At 43.7% G+C, this 23,134-nt stretch overlaps 1 protein-coding gene across 1 annotated transcript in view; it reads left to right on the top strand.

Annotated features, from left to right (window-relative positions):
- Positions 1–4,404: 4,404 nt before the first annotated feature.
- lama3 (laminin, alpha 3) overlaps positions 4,405–23,134 on the top strand; it is a 462,187-nt gene continuing 443,457 nt past the window's right edge. The window contains exons 1-2 of the mRNA XM_080194758.1: positions 4,405–4,764; positions 18,733–18,885. Of these exons, the coding sequence (XP_080050884.1) occupies positions 4,510–4,764; positions 18,733–18,885 (408 nt within the window). The 5' untranslated portion in view covers positions 4,405–4,509. The remainder of the gene's footprint in view (positions 4,765–18,732; positions 18,886–23,134) is intronic.

Genomic DNA, 23,134 nt, shown 5'->3' with positions numbered 1-23,134 from the left:
GTTGGGAAAAAGATACAAAAGTCTTGCACATGCCTACCAACTCAAAAGCAGTTTTTTTCCTGCTGCCATTAGACTTTTGAATGGACCTATCATATATTAAGCTGATTTTTCTCCAAACTCTAGCTGTGAGAGTAACACTATATTCTGCAATCTCTCCTTTCCTTCTTCTCTATGGACAGTATGCTTTGTCTGTATAGCGCACAAGAAACAGTACTTTTCACTGTATCCCAATACATGTGACAATAATAAATAAAAAAGGAATTGGATAAACATCTGAATAGCACTTTTGCAGGGCAATAGGGAAAAGGCAAAGAAGTAGGACTAGGTTAGTAGCTCCTGCAGGAGCATAATGGAAAAAATAGTCTCATTCTATGATTCTAAGTGGAGTCTTTTGATCATGGAGACAGGAGTAGGCCATTCAGTCCCTCCAGCCTGTTCTGACACCATTTAGTTAGATTATCTATATTCCATTCCAACCTTTTATGCCCTTACCTAACAAATATCATTTCCAATTGTCTCCCAGCCCAGGAGGGGACAGTTCCACATTTGTGTCATCCATTCACATACTCTTGGGAAATATCAATTCCCAATGTTTTAGTTTCACCCCACAGGTCAATGATGTTTTCATTGATGCACCCATATTCTTTGCTGACACATAGGATCAAGATAGGGATGGGGTGGTGCATACCAATTATTCATCCCAAAAAGGTTAGCAGAAAATATAAAGATGCTTAAATATTTCCAAGATTTAAAAGAACTCTCAAATAATTCCTACTTCATGGGTCTTCTGAATTATTAAAGTCCAGCTTTGTGGAAATGCCCAGCTAAGTTAACCTTGTTCAGACTTGATCAGTTGAAGGGCAGCATGGTGGCGCAGTGGTTAGCACTGTCTGACTGTGTGGAGTCTGCACTTCCTCTCCGTGTCTGCATGGGTTCCCTCCGGGTGCTCTGGTTTCCTCCCATAGTCGGCAAGACGTGCTCGTCAGATGCAATGGCCATGCTAAATTCTCTCTGTGCACCCGAACAGGTGCTGGGGTGTGGCGACTGGGGGAATTTTCACGGTAACTTAATTGCAGTGTTAACGTAAGCCTACTTGTGACACTAATAAATAAACTTTAAAACTCAACCTGCAGCAGATCACAACACGACATTTTCAACAGGTGTGATCCAAGTAGGAAATAATGTACACAGAATGGAACAACAACTTACCATCAAAGAGCTTTCAGACCGGCAGAGGGGTGGAGGAAAGGGTCGGGACTTAAATGTTTTCTAACTATTGCAACACAATTCCAGATCAGACCAAAATCCTGGAATTGTTCCCCTCACTCTGTTATCGATTAAGAAATTTTGAGCATTTTAGTTATTCTTTAAGTCACCACAGTTTTAGTGAATCTTCCTGTTTACAGCACTGCCTTGCAGCCTGGAAGCTGTGTGAACTTAAAAGTAAGCAGTTTCATGTAAAAGCCTTGACAACTTATATTCTTCAATCAGTGGACATAAAGACTTCTTGTCATTGAGCGTAATAAAAGGACAGCTGACAGCAGCCTGTTTTTATAGACGTAGAGCTGTTGGAGGTGCTGCTGTTTGAGTCCTCTGTGGTAAAGTGATATGTAAAAATATGTGGAATGACCTTCCTTTAAGGGTACTTAAAGGGTAATGTTACTTTGGATGTGGAGCTAGAAAGCATAGTCTGCACATATTTTCAGTGCAATAACCATTCACAGAATATGGTATCACAAAAGGAAGCCTTTCAGCCCATCCTGTATGTGCCAACTGTTTTATCATGCTCAATCCATTTATGCCATATTCATATTGTGGCAAATATTCCCTTTTCAAGCATGTATATGTCCAAGACATAAAGCATCGGGCCTTTCAAAATTAGAAATAAAAGACTTCAGCGTTCCAGCTTTATTAAACATAGCTGGACACAATGCAGCTCTGCTTCGTAGAGTCATTGAGTAACTTACAGCACAGAAGGAGGTTTTCAGCCCATCGAATCCATACTTGCCTCCTGAGAAGCAATCCTGGCAATGCTACACCTTCATTCCATCCTTGTAGCTCTGCAAGTTCTTTTTTCTTCACATTTCTATCCAATTACCTTTGATTGCTTCTGCTTCCACTGCTCTTGTGGGCAGTTAGTTCCAGCTTATCACCACTCATTGTGCAAAAAATGTTTTTCCTCCCCCCTGCCACCCCCCACATCGCTTGGCCAAAATCTTAAATCTGTGATCCCTGACTCCTTGTACCCTCAACTTTTCTGGAAAAGCATGGTTCGACCAAGCAGACGCAGCATGGATTCATGAAGGGGAAGTCATGTTTGACGAATTTACTGGATTTTTATGAAGATGTGACTAGTGCAGTTGACAGAGGGGAACCAGTGGATGTAGTGTTTTTAGATTTCCAGAAGGTGTTCGATAAGCTACCTCACAAAAGGTTGCTGCAGAAGATTAGGGTACACGGAGTTGGGGGTAAAGTGTTAGTGTGGATTGAGGATTGACTATCTAACAGGAACCAGAGAGTTGGAATAAATGGGTGCTTTTCTGGTTGGCAGTTGGTGAATAGTGACTTGCCGCAGGGATCGGTGCTGGGGCCTCAACTGTTTCCCATATACATAGACGATCTGGAGGAGTGGACTGAGTGTAGGGTAACAAAGTTTGCTGATGACACGAAGATGAGTGGGAAAGCGAATTGCGTGGAGGACGCAGAAAGTCTGCAGAGAGATATGGATAGGCTGAGTAAGTGGGTGAGGATCTGGCAGATGGAGTATAACGTTGACAAATGTGAGGTTATCCACTTTGGAAGAAATAATAATAAAATGGAATATTATTTAAATGGTGAAAAATTACAACATGTTACTGTGCAGAGGGACCTGGGGGTCCTTGTGCATGAATCACAAAAACTCAGTCTGCAGGTGCAGCAGGTGATCAAGAAGGTGAATGGAATGCTGGCCTTTATAGTGAGGGGGATAGAGGTCTTGCTGCAACTGTACAGGGTACTGGTGAGGCTGCAGCTGAAGTACTGTGATATTTTGGTCCCCTTATTTGCAAAAGGATATATTGGCCTTGGAGGGAGCACAGAGAAGGTTCACCAGGTTGATACCAGAGATGAGGGGGTTAGCTTATGAGGAGAGATTGAGTAGATTGGGCCTGTACTCTTTGGAGTTTAGAGGGGTGAGGGGTGATCTTATAGAGACATATGAGATCATGAAGGGGCTAGATAGGATAGAGGTAGAGAGATTCTTTCCACTTAGAAAGGAAACCGGAACTAGAGGGCACAGCCTTAAAATAAGGCGGGGGGGGGGGGGTCAGTTTAGAACAGAGTTGAGGAGGAACTTCTCTCAGACAGTAGTGAATCTCTGGAATTCTCTGCCCATTGAAGTGGTGGAGGCTACCTCATTGAATATGTTTAAGTCACGGATAGATAGGTTTCTGATAGATAAGGGAATTAAGGATTGTGGGGAGCAGGCGGGTAAGAGGAACTGAACCACTTTCAGATCAGCCATAATGTTATTGAATGGCGGGGCAGGCTCGAGGAGTTAGATGGCCATTCCTGCTCCTATTTCTTATGTTTATGTTCTTTATCTCCCTTATGTAAAGCTGTCATAATCTTCTACACCTCTGTCAAAACTCCCCTCCATCTTCTTTGCCAGCAGAGGAACAACCCTAACTTCTCCAATCTAACCTTGCAGCTAAAATCCCACATCCCTGGAACCATTCTGGCAAATTAATCTCCTCTCAAACGTACCCTCTCATCTTCCCTGAATTAATACATTAAGTCATGCCTTAATTTAAATAAGAAATAATTCAAGAGATGATAATGTGTCAGTCTGTCTTGAAAAGAAAGAATGTCAGGCACTTTGCTGAAAGGAAAGTTATGTTCAGGCTTGTATTTGGACTTTTTTTATTCCTTGATTCCATTCCCTGGCTGTTTGCCAGCAAATAAAATGTGCGCACGCAGTACTTCGCATTTTTATTTGTCTTTTTTTCTATTAAGAACCCGGTTACCCGAGAAAACCATCGAAAGGGATGGAATTTACACAAATAAACTTGATAGAAAATTTTACTGGTGGATTTTATTAATCTTTCATGAATATCCAGTTTGACTGATGTTTGGCAGAGCAGCAATACCATACCATTTAGTTCAAGATATTGTAAAGTAATTAACATCAAAACAAACTTTCAGAAAAAAGTGAGTGAACTAAAGTTCACATTTAATAATCTGGTTAATCTTATTTTTAAAGTAAACCTTTTCGAGGACAATTAGTACACATTTCGCATATATTTATTTTAAGATGCTGTCTAATTAGTCATTTATTTGAAGAAACGTCTAAATATAGAGGTTTGAAACAATGATAATTTTGCGAATTGTGCAGCCAGGATTTCCTTGCAGTCCCAGTTCCTGGGTAGATACAGGGGTGTGTGTGTAGCTGGGCATAGGCGAGGAGCAGAGCTCCAGTGTTGAGAGACAGACAGAGAGAGAGAGAGAGGGAGAGACCAGTGACTGTGAAACATGGCGAGAGGTGCGAGAGGAGGATTGCTGCTCGCTGCTGTCCTGCTGCACTTTGGACAACTGCTAGCCAGCCGGGAGGCGCCAGACAAAGTCAACGGCTTCAGCCTGCACCCGCCCTACTTGAACATAGCCCAAGGGTCCAAGATCGCGGCCACGGCCACTTGCGGAGAGGACGGGTCGGGCAGGCCGAGGTTGGACCTATACTGTAAACTGGTGGGAGGACCAGCTGCCGGAGTATCTAGCCAGACGATTCAGGTACATGGCACGCTCCTAACTCCAGGCAGGATATTCCTGTTTCCAAAGGAATGACAGAGATTATACTAAATATCTTTACAATGAAGGCAGATTCTGCAGTGTTATGCGGATAGCGCTTTCAGAGAGCCAACAGGAGCACGATGGGCCGAATAACCTCTTTCTGTAATTCTGCGATTAAGTTTGCGCGTATTAAAAACTTATACAAGTTTATTTAATGTGGATATACTTCATGGTTAGATTTGATTTGCGAAGAGCGATTTGTTGAATGTTAAAATCATTCAGTGTAAATCGTAGATTCTGGTTAGTGCGAGAATTGTGTGGACGGGGAGCTGCTGTAAATGATTATACTCCCGTTTACACCCAGCAAATTCCACAAGCGAATCGATCCCAACATCCGTGTATCGTTACAGGCAGAAACAGCGTAGGAAACGGATTCATTGAACCGGATAACAGCTAGGCTTGGAAAAGAAATATACAGCATATCCAATCGACTGGACTAATATTTCAATTTAGCACAACGTTAAACTGCCTTAAATTATAAAATACTAATGTACAAATACCGGAAACCTACAATCAAAGCTGTAAGTGCGAAACATAATGGCAACATCAGGAAAAAGATTATCAGGTTATCCTGTTTCAAGATAGTACCATACCTCAAAACGCTCCCCTGATCAGCTCACCCCGAAATGTTAACCAGTGCCATTTCAGCTGAGTGATCTGCGTGCAGTTTCAGCAATTTCCCTTCAATTTTTAATTACTTGGCCATAACTGAATTTTTAGTTAAATTTGGGACAGATTCTAACTTATTTTCCCCTAATTACAAGTGTACTTTGAAATATGTTGGGTGGGATCCTCCCATTTTGAGGCTCCGTGCTGTGTCGGAGGCAAAAACGCAGAATGGCCGTGATTCTCCCAAAAATGCTGAACTGGCGGGAAAACTGTTCGAGATCCTGACCGTTTTCTCAGTTCAGCCTCTCACCCGAATCTCTGTACTCTGTGCACTGCAGAGGTCCCAATCGTGAATCTCACTGAAACCCCAGGCCTATTCACGCCAGAACTTGACAGTTCTGGAACTCTGTGCATGCGTAATAGCTCCGATCTGTCAGTCTCCCCGTTTGCTGGCCAGCTTGATCACTGGCCAGCCTGGCACCTGCACAGTGCTGCCCCTCCAGTGCACATCCCCCCCCCACCACCAGCCTGCCCGATCGCTGCCCTCAATCCAGCTCAAACCAATCCTCTTTGCAAAGTGCCAGTAGGACCTCCCCACACCCATTGATTGCCCCTAGGTCCCATCCACAGAAGGTCCCACCCCCTTGGCACTGACTGATGTCTGGTGGGCAGTGCCAAGGTGTCCCTTGGGCATGAGCACTTTGCCCCTTGGGCAGTGCTGGGGGCACAGGCTGGCACTGCCACGGTGTCCATGCCCATGGCGCACTACCCCCACCGCCCAACCCCTTGGGAGGACCCTGATTGACTCCCCCCCTTCATTTCTGTGAGGCCTCCCACTAGTTCCCTGAACTTGAGGAGCTACTCTAAACCCTGTCAGAATGAAATACTGCTGGTGGAGTGGGAGATTCAATCAGGACCAGCAAGCTCCTGATAATAAAATGTAAACTACATTTAAAACGTATTAAAAAAAATTCAAATTACTTACCTGCCTTCCCTCCGGTTTCCAGCGTGGAGTGGCCTTCGACTGTTCTCCGGCTCTGGGAGGTGCACATGCATTCCCAGCGCCTGCGCAAATCCTGGAGCAAGACTGGCTACGCGCATCTCCCACCCCAACCCGCCAGAAAAGTTGCGGGTCATGATGGGAGAATCGCAGCCAATGTTTCCTGCTGCAGCCAATGGGAATGCTCACCAATTCTTTCAACCCCGCTCTCATTAACACCTGGGTGTTTTACATCGGAATCAGCGGCGAGGCAAGCCTGGATGGCATGTACTCTGCCATCGTAACTGGATGCCATATTGAAAAGCTGCCCAATAGCACTGACCCATTACTGAAGAATGAAAGTGGACCTCCTGAAAATGAAGGTGGATCTCTGGAGGCTCGGGGAATCTCTGAGACCGGTAGATGGACCCCTCCAGGACACCTGAGTTATAAGGTCTACCTGAAGATGATGTAGCCTCCATCCTGAACACTGGAGGCAGTGTCAAGCATGCTCAGGTAAGTCCCGACATTAGCTCCAAATGTCACGTTGCTCCGAATGTGGCGTGTTTTCCTGCCAGGATGACAGAGAAGCTGGCATGGGGGGGTGGGGTCAGGCCTTCATCTGCATCCCGTTAACAGGATGCAAGTAAGGTTCATCCTGTCTCTGGTGGATTTTTCGACCTGCCATGGCAGGCACCAGCGGATGATCCTGCTATAAATTCATGCTGGACTGACTGATTTCTGGCCCTCCTGCCATAATCTTCCACTGTCCCTGCCATCAGACACACTGTGGGTATGCCGGCGTTGGACTGGCGTAAAATAGCCAAGTTCCGCACACATGAGGACGGTCTCAACAGGGATCTTGGGTTCATGTTGCACTATCTGTAACCCCTGTGACTTGCCTGGGTTTGCAAAACCTCACTTACTGCACTGTCTGGAGACAATACACATCTCTGTAACCTGTGATCAGTGCTCCTTCCACTCACATTATCAGCCACTTCAGGTCTTGAACAGCAGGTTAGGTGTAAGGATTCGCATTCTAATCAGTAATCTCTAAACTGTCTGTGCTTTATATGCTCTGTCTGAGGCCAGAACTCTCCATTCACCTGACGAAGAGGGAAACCTCGGAAGCTTGTGAGTCTATTATCAAATAAATCGTTTGGACTAAAACCTGGTGTTGTCAGACTTTTTACTGTGATCAGACACACTGGCAAGGACTTGGGAATATTCTGCCCAATGTTTTTCTCACATTATTAGATATAATGCAGGTGTGATGGGCCAAAGGGCCTTTTTTATAGATTGTATGAATCTGTAATACAATATGAAATGGAGAGAATCTACTGTTTTTTGATCTTGAAGTGTTGGAATATTTGGGGCTCAGCATTATGTCTCATAATGGGTCAAACCAGTGCAATACATGATCAATTACATGATTGGGTTATACCATCAATTACATGATTAGGTCACATGCTCCATCACACCATTGGGTCACAGTGGGTTACATGATCAATCACATGATTAGGTCACAGAATAGATCACCACAATTATGTTCCATAATAGATCACATGGTGGATCTCACATGGGTCACATGATTGCATCATACAATTGCATTTCATGGGGTACACTTTATGATTGGATTTCATAATGGATCACATGAAGATCACATGCCAGTCACATGAATGAATAACATGAGTCACATGATTGGGTCACACAATGGGTCGCCTGATTGGTCACACAAAAGCATCATGTGATTGGATAACACAAAAGTATACATTTTGGGCAATGATAAGATACATAAGTATCTTATGAGTGCCTCAAGGATCTGTTCTGGGACCCTTGCTGTTTGTTATTTTCATAAATGACCTGGATGAGGAAGTGGAGGGATGGGTAAGTAAGTTCGCTGATGACACTAAGGTCGGTGGTGTTGTGGATGGTCTGGAAGGATGGCAAAAGTTGCAGCAGGACATAGATAGGATGCAGGACTGGGCGGAGAAGTGGCAGATGGACTTCAACGCGGATAAATGTGTAGTCGTCCATTTTGGCAGAACCAACGGGATGAACGAGTACACTATCAAGGGCAGAAGTCTGAGTAGTGTTGAAGAGCAGAAGGATCTAGGGGTCCGGGTCCACAGGACTCTTAAATCGGCCTCGCAGGTGGAGGAGGTGGTCAAGAAGGCGTATGGTATACTGGCCTTCATTAATCGAGGGATTGAGTTTAGGAGTCGGGAGGTAATGCTGCAACTTTATAAGACCCTTGTCAGGCCTCATTTAGAGTATTGTGCGCAGTTCTGGTCGCCTCACTATAGGAAAGATGTAGAAGCTATTGAGAGGGTACAGAGGAGATTTACAAGGATGTTGCCTGGACTGGGAGGCATGCCTTATGAAGTTAGGTTGAGGGAGCTGGGACTCTTTTCCCTGGAGAGACGAAGGTTGAGAGGCGACCTGATAGAAGTTTACAAAATGTTGAGAGGAATAGATAGGGTGGACTCTCAGAGGCTATTTCCCCGGGTTGAAATGGTTGCTACGAGAGGACACAGATTTAAGGTGCAAGGAGGGAAGTTCAGAAGTGATGTTAGGGGTAAGTTTTTCACTCAGAGGGCGGTGAGTGAATGGAATCGGCTGCCGTCAGTGGTGGTGGAGGCGAACTCGCTGGGGTCTTTTAAAAGACTTCTGGATGAGTATATGGGGTTTAATGAGATTGAGGGTTATAGATAGGTCTGTAGGTTGGTAGGTGTTGATGTGATCGGCGCAACTCGTGGGCCGAAGGGCCTGTTTGTGCTGTAGTGTTCTATGATCTATAAATGAGCCATATAGTATGTCATATATGGCTGCATGATGAGGTACACAAATGGGCATATGATGGGAAACACAATAATGATCTGGTGATGATTTGCACTGAAACAGTGACTATAGAAAATATTCAAAGCCCCTTGTGAAATGCTTATGTTGAGTGAGGGATTATTTCATTCTGGCATTTGGTGTAGGTTGATGTTGGGCTGTTAACAGATAGATTCAATAATTTCATCAGTGTATCAAAAAAAGTTAGCATTTTTCAGAACTTCTTTAAAATTCAGTTTCTCATATTTCTGTAATTGAAAGTCTTGTATGTTTCTATCATGTTATGGTAACATATCAATGGAAAGTGCAATTTAGAAGTAACATCACAGAATCGTTAGATTTCAGAATAGGGAAATCAGAGCCTGGCTGTAGAAAGCAGAGAACCGTTGAAGGGCTGGGGCAAGAATTTAGGGTGATGAAATACTCTGAGCAGGGATAAATGAAGGTGGTCTGAATGAATGTCAGGAAGGAAGGGAACACAAGAGAATAGTTCAAGAGGGATAAAGGGAAAAAAAGAACTAATGGGCTCAGGATTGGAATGGCAGTCAATCACATCATCCTCTTCCATTTGCTGTTCAAATGAATAGAGCTTTCCTTTGCCTGACTCCCTTCTTAGTGATTTAATCATAGCTAGAAATTGTCCTCCAATGGCTTTCTTCTCAGCCCACACCATTGGTGTTACCTTAATGAATTATCTTTGACCATATCCTACTTTTCATAGACATTTTTCCCATTAATGACACCATCCAAAGACATGACTCTAGATTCTATATGTACACTGATGGCACTTCTCTCAAGCTCTCCACTGACTCTAAATGTTAGACTGCTTATCCAACAACTCTTCTTGGATGGAGTCACAGTTTTCACTTCTTAAACATTGGCAAGACTGTGGTCATTGCCTTTGGACCCAGTCACAAACTCCATTATTTCACAACTGATTGCATTTCTTTATCTGGTCACTGTCTGAGAATAAACTGGACTGTTCACAACGTCAGCCTCCAATCCAATACTCAGCTAATTTTCAAACCCATTCTCCACATTTAATATCTCCAATTTCCATCCCTGTCTATACCCTGCTGAAACTTTCATCTATACTTTTATTACCTTCAATCCAACAATTCCAATTCCCTTCGGTTTGGCTCATCATTTATCATCTTCTATAAATTCCAGCTCATACAAAACACTCCTGGATCCACACCATCAGTGGTCTAGACCCTAAGCTTTGAAATTCCATGTCTAAACCTCTCATGCTGCAGCCTCAGAAGTAGCCACGGTTTGTGACGGCGCTGCTGAGTTGCTATTCCTCTGATTGGATGAGTTGGTGTCCTTATTTGAATGGAAGCTTTGCAGCAGCCTATTAATTGACCAAAATGCCATTCCAGGGTGCTGTCACCCACCAGAGTTGGCTCCCACTTTCTGTCCCCTTGGCAGGACTTGGAAAAATTCAGCCTATGGTATCTAGCTCGTTTGAGTGCAGATCAATCTATGTATCCTATCATTGCCCAATGTGTATACCTCCCAGGATATCTTTGCACAATTGAATTATTTTTACATCAGTGGTCAAAACATAATAATGGTCAAAACACTAGCTTCAATCAATTGTTTTCAATATCTTTTTAGAAACACTTACCCACAGAACAAAAGTGACAACTTTAAAATATTCGATTGATTTTTACTCTAGGATAGCTGAGAATATATCAATATGCTAAAGAATGTTTATTTCTTGTGTTTGAACTGTGTAGTTGAATGTTGTTAAGGTGTATACTTGTGAACGGGTGTGTTCAGATGCACAAAGATATTCCTTTTGTTGCATGTCTGAGCATTGACTTCAGTGTGTGTATGACTGAGGCCTCCTATTGATAAGATCTAGTGTTAAAACATCTATTAGGCATGAAATTGGGTTGATGCCAGGATGTTTTATGGACCTCACAAACTGCTTTATCACCAGGAGTGAACAATAAGATAGTCACTAATAAATCCAATCGGGAATTCAGGAGAAACTTCTTTACCCAGAGAGTGGTGAGAATTTGGAACTCACTGTCACAGGAAGTGATTAAAGTGAACAGCATAGCTGTTTTTAAGGAAAAACTGCATAAGTACACAAGGAAGAAAGGAATAGACGAATACACTGATATGAAGTGAAGAAGTAAATAGAATGGGAAGAGCTTTATGTGGAGCATCAATGCCTGCATAAACCTGTTGGATCAAATGGCTTCATTCATGCTGTATGTAATTTTATATAATTATTGAATCTATGTCAGCCTACAGAATTGTTATTTTATTTAAGGCTTTTTAATCAGCAGAGTGCTATTTGTTGCAGAAATTGCCCTGAGCATATTGTGCAAAATCATTTAAATTAAATTCTGGCAATGTGTTTTGAAATGAGAAGTCTAATTAGATACATTGTTAAAATGAATGTGATTAAAATGTTGTGGGGTTTTATGTAATGTAGTGAATAACTAGGCAAGGAAACGAGCTTAGTATTTTAATAATTAGCATGGAAGTGTTTTATTGTGAGTTTTATTATTTTGGGAAATATGTGAGAATGAATATTTACATTCAGTGTCTGTTTACATCAATGTGGAGGATCAAATTTTACTGTTGTATTGAGATTTTTGTTGTTTTTAGAAGTGAGGCTTTTGGTTTGGGTATTCTTTATAATGGGCATTAGTCAGTCAATGATACATGTCAATTACATTGTTGGAGAGCAGCTGTCCAGTTGAGAACAAGTAATTTTTGATTATGGTGCCCCAGGGGTCGGTGCTGGGGCCTCAGCTATTTACCATTTATATAGATGATCTGGAGGAGGGAACCGAGTGCAGGGTGTCGAAATTTGCTGATGACACCAAGATTGGGGGAAAGGCAAATTGTGCGGAGGGTGTGGAGAGTCTGCAGAAGGATCTAGATAGGCTGGGCGAATGGGCCAGGAAATGGCAAATGGAATTTAATGTTGGCAAGTGTGAGGTGGTCCACTTTGGTAGGAAGAATGGTAGGAAGGACTATTACTTACGTGGCGAAAAACTGCAGCAGGCGACGGTGCAGAGGGACCTCGGGGTCCTTGTGCATGAGTCGCAAAAACCCAGCTTGCAGGTGCAGCAGGTGGTGAGGAAGGCGAATGGGATGCTGGCCTTCATAGCGAGGGGGATTGAATATAAAAGTAGGGAGGTCTTGCTGCAGCTGTATAGGGCATTGGTGAGGCCGCAGCTGGAGTACTGTGTGCAGTTTTGGGCGCCGCACCTGCGCAAGGATATTTTGGCCCTGGAGGGAGTGCAGAGGAGGTTTACTAGGCTGATACCGGAGTTGAGGGGATTGAGCTATGAGGAGAGGCTGAATAAACTAGGCTTGTACTCGTTAGAGTTTAGAAGAATGAGGGGAGATCTCATTGAGACGTATAAGATGATGAATGGGATGGATAGGATAGAGGTGGAGAGACTCTTCCCGCTCAAAAAAGACAGTAGGACTAGGGGGCACAGCCTCAAGATAAAGGGGAGGCGGTTTAGAACGGAGTTGAGGAGGAACTTCTTCACTCAAAGGGTGGTGAATCTCTGGAATTCTCTGCCCGTTGAAGTGGTGGAGGCTGCCTCGCTAAATATTTTTAAGAAGCGGGTTGATGGGTTCTTGATAAGAGAGGGGATTAAGGGTTATGGGGAGAGGGTGGGAAAGTGGAACTGAGCCACAACAGATCAGCCATGATCTTATTGAATGGCGGGGCAGGCTCGAAGGGCTAGATGGCCTACTCCTGCTCCTATTTCTTATGTTCTTATGTTGTGATTGAAATCTGGAGGTTTGTTTAGGAATATATTAAATGAAAAGAACATTTAGGAGCTTTGAAACAGGAATGGGCCATTCAGCCTCTGGGACCCATTCCACTATTCAGTTAGATCATGGCTAATCTGTGTCTTAACTTGATTTACCCACCTTGGTTTGATAATGTTTACTTGAAGAAAGAAATCTAGCAATCCCAGTTCGAAAGTTTCAGTTGATTGATTTCAGCCTCTACAGCATTTTGAGGGAGAAAGTTCCAGACTTCCAGATGCCATCCAACCCACAAGCTCTATCACCTAGAAATATAAGAGCAGCAGGCCCCTGCTTTTAATTTGTCTGTTTGGTCAAAAGCCTCACATTCAGCAGAAGAAAAGAACAGGCGTGAAAATGCAACAACCATGAATAAGTCACCCTGTGTACCTGATTCTGCAGCTCTGTACAAATTCTACACATAGTGCCTTCATTCTGGGATTGCACCTCACTCTATGCAGCAGGCACCAGGTGCTGGTAAGATTGTTCACATCTATGAGAACCATAGAGTTCACTAAGTATGAGTAAGGGTATAATGCCTGCTACAAAGTTGAAGCAGAGGTAGCCGGCAAAATAATTGGGCTCATGATCACATCTGCCTTTCAGAGAAGCATTCAAAAAAGACTTCTGGACTAATCCAAAGGTTACACTGTGGAAGCACAAATATGTATGGGTAGACAGTTTACAGTCTATGCATAATTTGTACATCAGTGGCACGATATAACCACCACAGGCAAGTTTAGTAAGTGATGGTAGGGGTGCAGTCTCATCCATATACCCAGCAAATGCTGAGCTTTTCACATTGTGTGTAAGGCATGTATGAGGACATTGAAAGCAACAAAGCAGAAAACATTTGCCAAAACAAGTTGTTTGACATTATGACAAGCCACAAATAGATTTTAATTTCAAGAGTTACGGAATGTGAGAGAGAAAGCCCAAAGACATAAAGGTATAAATCACAGATGAACCAGGGTATGATTGCTAGCACCTGCAGAAGCAGCTAGCCAGCCAACCAAGAAGGCATTGTGATATCTAAGAGCTGGAGAGGCCAACTTTACAGCTCACCTCATCACTGGACCAGGAAAAAGCACTGTCCCCTACCTGCCTCTGACCACCCAGCTTCAATGATCTCCGTACCCACCGGCGAGGCCATTATGTGCGATCCCCATTGCCGGGGACCATAGGTGATCCTCGCCGATAAGGACCACATCAGTTAATGATAGAAATATTAGCATACAGAGGGATCTAGGTATGCAGATCCACAGTTCCCTAAAGGTGGCAACTCAGGTGGACAAGGTGGTCAAGAAGACATATGGCATGCTGGCCTTCATCAGTTGGGGCATTAAATTTAGGAATTGGAAAATCATGTTGCCGCTGTGTAAGACTTTGGTAAGGCTGCATTTGGAGTATTGTGTGCAATTCTGGTTGTCACATTACCAGAAGGATGTTAATGCATTGGATAGGGTACAGAAGAGATTTATCAGGATGTTGCCTGATTTGGAGGATATGGACTATGAAGAAAGGTTGAACAAACTTGGATTGTTTTCATTGGAGCATCGAGGATGAAGGGGGTCCTGATAGAGGTTTACAAGATTAAAACAGGATTGGATATCGTGGATAGACAGAGTCTTTTTTACAGGGTCGAAGGATCAATTACTTGGGGCATACATTGAAAGGGAGGGAAAGTTTAAAAAAGATGTAAGGGGCAAGATTTTCACATACAGAATGGTGAATGCCTCGAAAGCGCTGCCAGAGGAGGTGATGGAAGCAGATTCTATAACAACGTTCAAGAGGCATCTGGATCAATACTTGAACAGGCAAGGAATAGAGAGATATGGACCATGTAGAGGCAAGAAAATATTAGATTAGAGAGGCATCTGTGTCAGTACAGACTTGGTGGGCCAAAGGGCCTGTTCCTGTGGTGTACTGTTCTTTGTTGACCTCCACACAGACAATGACTCAAGTCTGGAATTGAACTTGGGCCTTTGATGCTGTGAGGCAGCAATACTAACCACTGCGACACCGTGTGCTGCTGAAGTGTCAAGAGATGGCTAAACCAACCAATGCCAAACTCAAGCGTAGAATGGCTGGAAGATTCCATCCCTGGGATCCATTACACTCAAATGTAACCACAAAAGTTCACCCTGATCACTCCAGATATTTATTGTGGGCTCCATTGGTCCAGTGATTGCAGGTCACCAGCCGCTGTATTGTTGGGACGATGGCATAGATCAAAGGCCACAGGAGCATCATTGAAAATCACATGCTTACACAGTGAGAAGTCTATCTAACTGTAATGCAGATCATCAGCTGACAGGCTGATTAGCACAATTTGACCAAATTTGTCAAAAGAGCAAGAGGATCTGTGAGTTAAGAGTGTGAGAGGAGGTGACGGCAGAGCTTGGACTGAGGAAGAGAACCTGAGGCTTAGGAGAGTACAAAAGAGTGGTAAGATAAAGCCTAACCCATTTACCTATTCGGTGGCAGTGGCAGCAGAGGCAGGGTAAATTGCTGGTGTCGTTCTGAGGTGACATCACAGTTCAGAAAGTGATATGGAACCAACAGGAGCAACTGACTGGTGAGTAAGTCCTGGTAGGTATTTTCAAACGGTATTAAATTGTAAGTCATTGTTGAGGCAAGGATAGGGACTTATTTGATTTTTTTTAAATGTCTTCTAAAATTTTAAATTTTAAGAGTTTAGTCAAGACAGGAGAGCTCAACACCATTGTTTGCTACCAAACAATGTAGCCCAAGACACTCAATCTCATTATTAATCACCTGCCAATTTTTGTGCCATCGGCAAACTTAATAATCCTACGCCCCACATAGTCATCATTTATAGGAATCACAAATAATAGGGAACACAGCACAGATCCTTCTTGTAGCCCAAGACACTCATAGACGGAATGGTCAAATGGGCAGATAAGTGGCAGGCAGTATTTAACACTGAACAGTGTGAGGTGATACACTTTGGAAGGAGTAATTTGACAAGTATTCAATGAATGGTAGGACACTATGGACAGGAGGTTTAGGGGAAATGTGAGGAAACACTTTTTTATTCAAAGGGTGGTGATGGTTTGGAATTTGCTGCCTGGGAGGGTGGTGGGGAGGGTTGCCTCACATTCTTTAAAAAGCACTTGGATAAGCTCTTGGCACATCATAACATTCAAGGCTGTGAATGTTATGATGTGCCAAGTAGGGATTAAGTAGGTAGGTTGGATATTTCTCATATCTCAGTGCAGATTCGAAGAGCTTTGTTTGCACTATTTGCTTCTGTGTATGCCCACTCCAAACATGCAAATTTCATCATACTGCAGAAACAATGCAGAATTACTATTCAGGAGACAAGTGTGGGCACCTATCCCAATAACCTGCTGATACTCCCAGGAGTAAAAGATGCTTTGACTGATAAACAAGGGAAGATGAAAGATACCCATGGCCAGTGAATGGATAATGAATCACCCAACCTGAGTACAACATCAACAAGTGGCATCTGAAATCATCAGAATTCGCCTCGAACCAAGGTCATATCAATTACCAAATGGCATGACAGTGAAACAAAACAGATGCCAAATCAGAACAATACCACAACATGAAACACAGAGAGTTGCAAACAGAACAGAGTCTAAAGTACAGCAGAAGGCACTCCTAACCTGCATTCTGAAAAATTATAGTAACCTTCAGCAAAGATCACCATAACCAAGTCTAGATGGAGAAACAAACCACTACATTTCAGAGAGTGTTCAGTTGTTTGCTTGGTATAATGGTTCATTCATAGCTACTGGCTCATGGCTTCCCTGGGCTGGCAGTCAGCAGTGGATTGCCATTCTGTAATGACTTGCCTGTGCTTGAAATGGAAAGCACCTGTCTCACCCAACTTTCCTGACTCAAGTTGGTGAGACTGGAAAAGTGAAGCACCCATTCCCAACTCCAGTGGCAAAGTGCAAAAGGAGCAGAAGAAAGAAGGACACGCCCCCTTTTTATGGCACTAACTGCTGCAAAGTAGATGAGATTAAATGTCCCATTGAAAAGGAGAAGGTGAGTTCTAAGGTAAGTGAATAGGATGTCGGTGTGGGGGTTTGGACATGGGCAGTAGGGAGAAGGAAACAGGACGTGATGTGGTGGGTGGGCACGGGTCGTGGGGGTGGGTTGGGTCAGGTTGGGGAGGCTGTTGTTTGGGCTGGTGCGGGGTCAAGTTGGGGGAAGGATAGTCAAGGAAGTGGGGCTCTTGGGTCCGGAGGGTGTTTTCCAAGTTGGGGGGTGGGGGACCTTATGGTCCAGAGGGTGTTGTTTGGGTCGGGGGGCGGTTGCTTGTGCTGGGGGTTGTTCAGGTCATGGGGGGAGGAGTATTGGAGGGAATGAATTGGGATGGTGATAGGTCATGGGACATTGTTTGGATCAGGGGATGTCGCTCAGGTTGTGGGAATCCAGTCGGGTTGGGGATGTCGAGTCCGGATGTGTCACTTGGGAGGGGCGTGGTCAGGTTAAGGGGGGAGGAAATGAATTCCATGTGGGTGGGGATATTGGGAGTAGGGAGGGTTGAGGGTGTGGGGGAAGGAACTGATGTGCTTTTTTTCCTCATAACTCTTTAGAGTAACTGTAAGTGTAGCAAAGTTAGCAATTTAAATCACTTTGTTGGATGGTTCCCAGTCCAGTGCAATTGTCCAGGGGAAGTTAGGACTTCTGGATAATTGTCGGGTAAACCCTTAGCTGGGGATTCTGCAACATGTCTATAGGGTTATGAGGAGGTTATGACCCAATAGTGTTGCTTTCTGTGTCATGTAAATGCTTTGATTCTTAAAAGCCAAGCTTTTTGTCACAGATGGAATTTTGTCACAGAAACTGCTCATAATCAGCATTTTTTAAATGGAAAGTGGTGTATGTTTTCTTGCCTTGGAATGTTATTCCAATTAAGTAAATCAGTCGTAGGCTTTTGTGATTTTAAAACAAAGATTATTTTTCACACACACTTATCCCAAATTAAACGCAACATCACATGTGCTTGGTGTCATGCGCACTCAGACAAAGATTGGATACAGATAAAGGTCATGATTACAGATTATAGTTATCTCTGTCTCTAGCTTGCAAAATGGCCATTTTCTATTAGTGGCAATAATGCAATTGATTTCAATGTCAAAGAGGAAAAAAGATTTGTGGAGGAATGAGTAAATCTCAAAATTGTGAAAAAGGAAAAAAGGTCTTGTATCACTCTTGATTATTATTGGGGCTGCACAGTGCATTGGTGCCTCAGAGTGCCAGGGACCAGAGTTTGATTCTAGTGTTGGATGACTGTCTGTGTGAAGTTTGCATGTTCTCCCCGTGTCTGTGCAGGCTTCCTCCGGGTGCTCCGGATTCCTCTCACAGTCCAGAAATATGCAGGTTAGGTGGATTAGCCATGGTAAATGCTAATCCACCAAACTGCTAATGTAGGGTGGAGGGGAGGGCCTGGGTGAGATGCTCTTTTGGAGAATCGGTGCAGGCTGAATGGGCCAGATGGCCTCTTCCTGCACTGTCGGTTCTATCTTAAGTACAATATTTTAAGTGCTTGGGTCTAATCTAGTTCCATTTGGTGGTGATGAGAACAGAGTTGTTTCTTAGAATTGTGTTCAGGTATCTTACAGATTTTCGGAATTAAACATTGGTCTGAATTTTAATCTTTATATTAATCCTTTATTTTGTTCCTTCAGGGACAATTTTGTGATCACTGTTTGTCTGATGATCCGTATAAAGCTCATGCAATAACCAATGCTATCGATGGCACTGAACGCTGGTGGCAAAGTCCTCCTCTTTCACGTGGGCTGCACTACAATCAAGTCAATGTCACTCTGGATTTTGGTCAGGTTGGTAATTGATATCTGGAGATGTTTATTCATCTTTGATTGATATCTGGGCACCAGACATTTGGAGGATGTCAAGGCTTTTGAGAGCATGCAGAAAAGATTTATAAGAATGGCAGCAGGGATGTAGAGTTTGGGTATGTGGACGGCTTTAGAGAAGCTGGGATTGTCCTGCTTATAGTAGGGAAGGTTATGTGGAGACTTCACTGAGGTGCTCCAAGTTATGAGGGGTTTTGATAAAGTAAAGTGGAAGGCAAGGGAGGAATTGCAGGGGCTCTGATTCAAATTTTTAGTTCCTCTGCGGCTTCACTGCGCAGGGAATTCCACAGATTCACAACCTTTTGTGTGAAGAAGTTCCTTCTCAACTCAGTCCTAAATTGGCTCCCCCTTATTTTGAGGCCATGCCCCATAGTTCTATTTCAGTGGAAACAATGTCCCTGCTTCTATCTTATCAATTCCCTTCATAATCTTTTATGTTTCTACAAGATCTCCCCTCATTTTTCTGAATTCCAATGAGTATAGCCCCAGTCTACTCAGTCTCTCCTCACAAGCGAACACTCTCAACTCCAGAATCAACCTAGTGAATCCCCTCTGCACTCCCTCCAGTGCCAGTATATCCTTTCTCAAGTAAGGAGACCAAAACTGTACACAGTATTCTAGGTGTGGCTTCACCAACTACTTCCTGTGATAATGAATTCCACAGGCTCACCACTCTTTGGACTTGTGTAATTGCAACAACACATCCCTGCTCCTGTACTCGAACCCTCTCGCAATGAAGACCAATATACCATTTGCCTTCTTTACCTGCATGCTTACCTTCAGCGACTGGTGCACAAGGTCCTGCTCCCCGCTCCCCTCTCCCAATTTATAGCCATTTAGGTAGTAAGCTGCCTTCTTGTTTTTGTTACCTAAGTGAATAAAATTATAAAAGCAGAGAGGTTATGATGGAGTTGTAGAGAACTTTGGTGAGGCCACAGCTGGAGTACTGTGTACAGTTCTGGTCGCCACATTATCGGAAGGATGTGATTGCACTGGAAAGGGTGCAGAGGAGATTCACCAGGATGCTGCCTGGGATGGAACATTTAAGTTATGAAGAGAGGTTGGATAGGCTTGAGTTGTTTTCTCTGGAGCAGCGAAGAGTGAGTGGCGATCTGGTGTTCAAGTTTATGAGGGACATGGACAGATTGGATAAGGAGCAGCTGTAACCCTTTGTTGAAGGGTCAGTTAAAAACCTTTTTACCCAGAGGGTGGTGATGGTCTGGAAAGCGCTGCCTGGGGCGATGGTGGAGGCGGGATGCCTCACATCCTTTACAAAGTACCTGGATGAGCACTTGGCACATCATAACATTCAGGGCCGAGAGCTGGGAAGTGGGATTAGGTGGGCAGGTCAGAATCTTTCATGCGTTGATGTAGGCTCCATGGGCCAAAGGGCCTCTTCTGTGCTGCAGTATTCTGTGATTCTGTAAATTGTTTCTATTGGCAGGAAGGTTGGTAACCAGAGGACACAGGTTTATGGTGATTAGCCAGCAAACAAGAAGGAGGGATGAGGCATTGTTTTAATGCTATGAGTTGTGATTTGGAATACACTTTCTGAAAGTGTGGGGAAAACCAATTCAATTGTAACTTCAAGATGGAATTGGATAAAAACTTGCAAGGGAACATGGGTATGGCTGTAGGGAAAGAGCAGGAAGGAATGGGCTAATCTTTCAAGGAGCTAGTACAGATTCGATGGGCTGATTGGTTACCTCCTGTGCTGCAAGTTCTAAGATGATGGTGATTAGCTGAAGTGACAGCCACATTTTCAACACCTTGATGAACTATTGATTTAAAAGTGAAAATTCTTCTTGCTGACCCCCACTCTTAGCCCTGTGAAACTTGCTATGTTGCCTATCTGCCACACTCCCATCCAACCCCAACCTGTCTGCAATTTTATGTGTGAGTTGGGCAAGACGTAGGATGGCCTGCTTGCTCTCATCTGAAGTCCTAGATGGTCATAAAGCTATTCAGGCTTTGTTGGGGAGTGGGCATTCCTTGAAGTACCCCATTTCCATGTCAGGTATTGCCAGTGTCTGCCTCCTGTGGGTTCTCTCTTCAATCCCAATCTTTCCATCAAGACCTTAATCCCCTCTCTCTCCCCAGCCTCACATCTCCTTCCTGCTATCAGACCCTGTACATTTACCTGATTCTGCATTCCAAGACTTAGAATCTGGCACTGCACATAGTCACAGTTCTGGCCTCTGCTACCACTGGCTACTAAGGCTGCAGGCTGCCTGCCAATTAGATTATCTGTCAGCTTTCTGAGGCGAGACTTCTGTCCAAGTGAGAGGCAATTCTTCAGCCAATTAACGTTCCATGAAATAACTATCCGGTTAGACCCATTACCCTGCTCTTTCTCTGTATCTTTTGAGTTTTTCATTTCTAATTATTTATCCAGTTCTCTGTTGAAAGTTAATTCCAGGTCTGCTCCCATCATTCAATCAGGCTGAACATGTAGGATCTTAAAAAAAGTCTTACCAATGAACTTAAATCTATGTCTTCTGATCATTGACCCTCCTGCTAGTATAAACATTTTCTCCCCATCCTGTCAAATTCCTCATAAGTACAAACATTTCTATTAAATATCCCTTAATCTTCTGTTATAAAGGGAACAATTCCAGCTTGTTTTGTTTGTGCAGATATAATAGTTAAAGTATAGAAAAAAAAGTGAACAGACAGCAGACAAATTCAGCTAGTAACTCTCACAAATAGCCCTCGAAAACTCAATGATAGGGGAAAAAGATTCAAGGAAAGTCATTCCCATACATTTTGATTGGAGGAGCAGCGGGCGTGGGAGACAGAATCTGTGAAGTGAAGTTCCTCCGACGACAGATTCTGTTTCTACCATGTAGCTTCTTCAGCTCCTCCAATCACAGGTCCCCTCCCTTCAGCTGTTTTTAGTCCAGTTTTGTCTGATGTCTTGCTGGGGATGTCCTGTTTTCTTGGGCAGCAGCATGGCCTGGATGCTGGCCAGAACGTTGCCCTGGCCTTGTTGAGTTCCTTGTCATCATGGATGGCAAACTGCAGTTGGCAGGGTTGATGCCATGTCTTCTTGTCCTGTGCTGTGTTGCCTGTGAGGTCTAGATCTTAGTGGCAATCAGGTGGGCTAGGGCTCTGTCCTCAAAGCACTTAGCATTGTGGTCCTTGTGCTCTACACTGTAGCTGGTGGAAGAATCTGACAGGAGACTGGCTCTGGAGAAACAGGTCTTGGCTTAAGCAGGTACCAGACACTGAGAACATTGCTTGTCAGGAAGGAGCCTCTGAGGGTACTGTATTCTTCTGTCCTGATCTTGTTCCCCTCCTAGAGGAGGCTCACTATGCGCATCCATCTACATCTGTGACTAGGCCAAGTTTCAACTCGGGTGAATGTGGGGCATGTGTATGGGCATATGTGTCTGGTTGTGTACCCCAGTTCAGGGGAGAAAGGTGATAGAGCAATATCTTGTGGTTCTGTGATATTAAATGTTGTTCAACAAGTTGATATTTTGAACTGAAATATCCAGCAAAGTGTTGTAAATTGGAATTGAGCTGCACAGTGAGGAAAAACTCTGTCATCACTGAAGCTCAATTAGGTTATGGTTAAAATTCTTGATTAAATTACAACATTGAACTCATTTCTTACTGTGTGGAGTCTGCTCATTCTCCCCATGTCTACATGGGTTTCCTCTGGATGCTCAGGTTTCCTCCCAGAGTCTGGAAGACGAGCTGGTTCGGTGCATTGGCCATGTTAAATTCTCCCTCAGCGTATCCGAATAGGTGCCTGAGTGTGGTGACAAAGGGATTTTCACAGTAACTTCATCGCAGTGTTAACGTAAGCCTACTTGTGACTACAATAAATAAACTTTAAACTTAAAACTTATAAAAAACAAAGAACAAAGGAAATTACAGCACAGGAACAGGCCCTTCAGCCGTCCAAGCCTGCACTGAGCATGCTGCCCAACTTAACTAAAACCTTCTACACTTACAGGACCATATCCCTCTATTCCCATCCTATTCATGTACTCATCAAGACGATATTAAAAATCACTATGTATCCTCTTCCACTACCAATGAGTTCCAGGCACCCACCACCCTCTGTGTAAAACATCTGCTTTTACATCTCCTTTAAATTTTGCCTCTCACACCTTAAACCTATGCCCCCTAGTAATTGACTCTTCCACCTGGGAAAAAAGCTTCTGACTATCCACTCTGTCCAGACCTCTCATAATCTTGTAGA

Source organism: Carcharhinus amblyrhynchos, chromosome 8 (assembly GCF_965287045.1).
Source record: "Carcharhinus amblyrhynchos chromosome 8, sCarAmb.v2.hapA, whole genome shotgun sequence".
In the NCBI taxonomy this organism is placed as follows: domain Eukaryota; kingdom Metazoa; phylum Chordata; class Chondrichthyes; order Carcharhiniformes; family Carcharhinidae; genus Carcharhinus; species Carcharhinus amblyrhynchos.
Note: the sequence above shows the minus strand (reverse complement) of the source record. Positions and strands in the feature narration are given on the sequence as shown.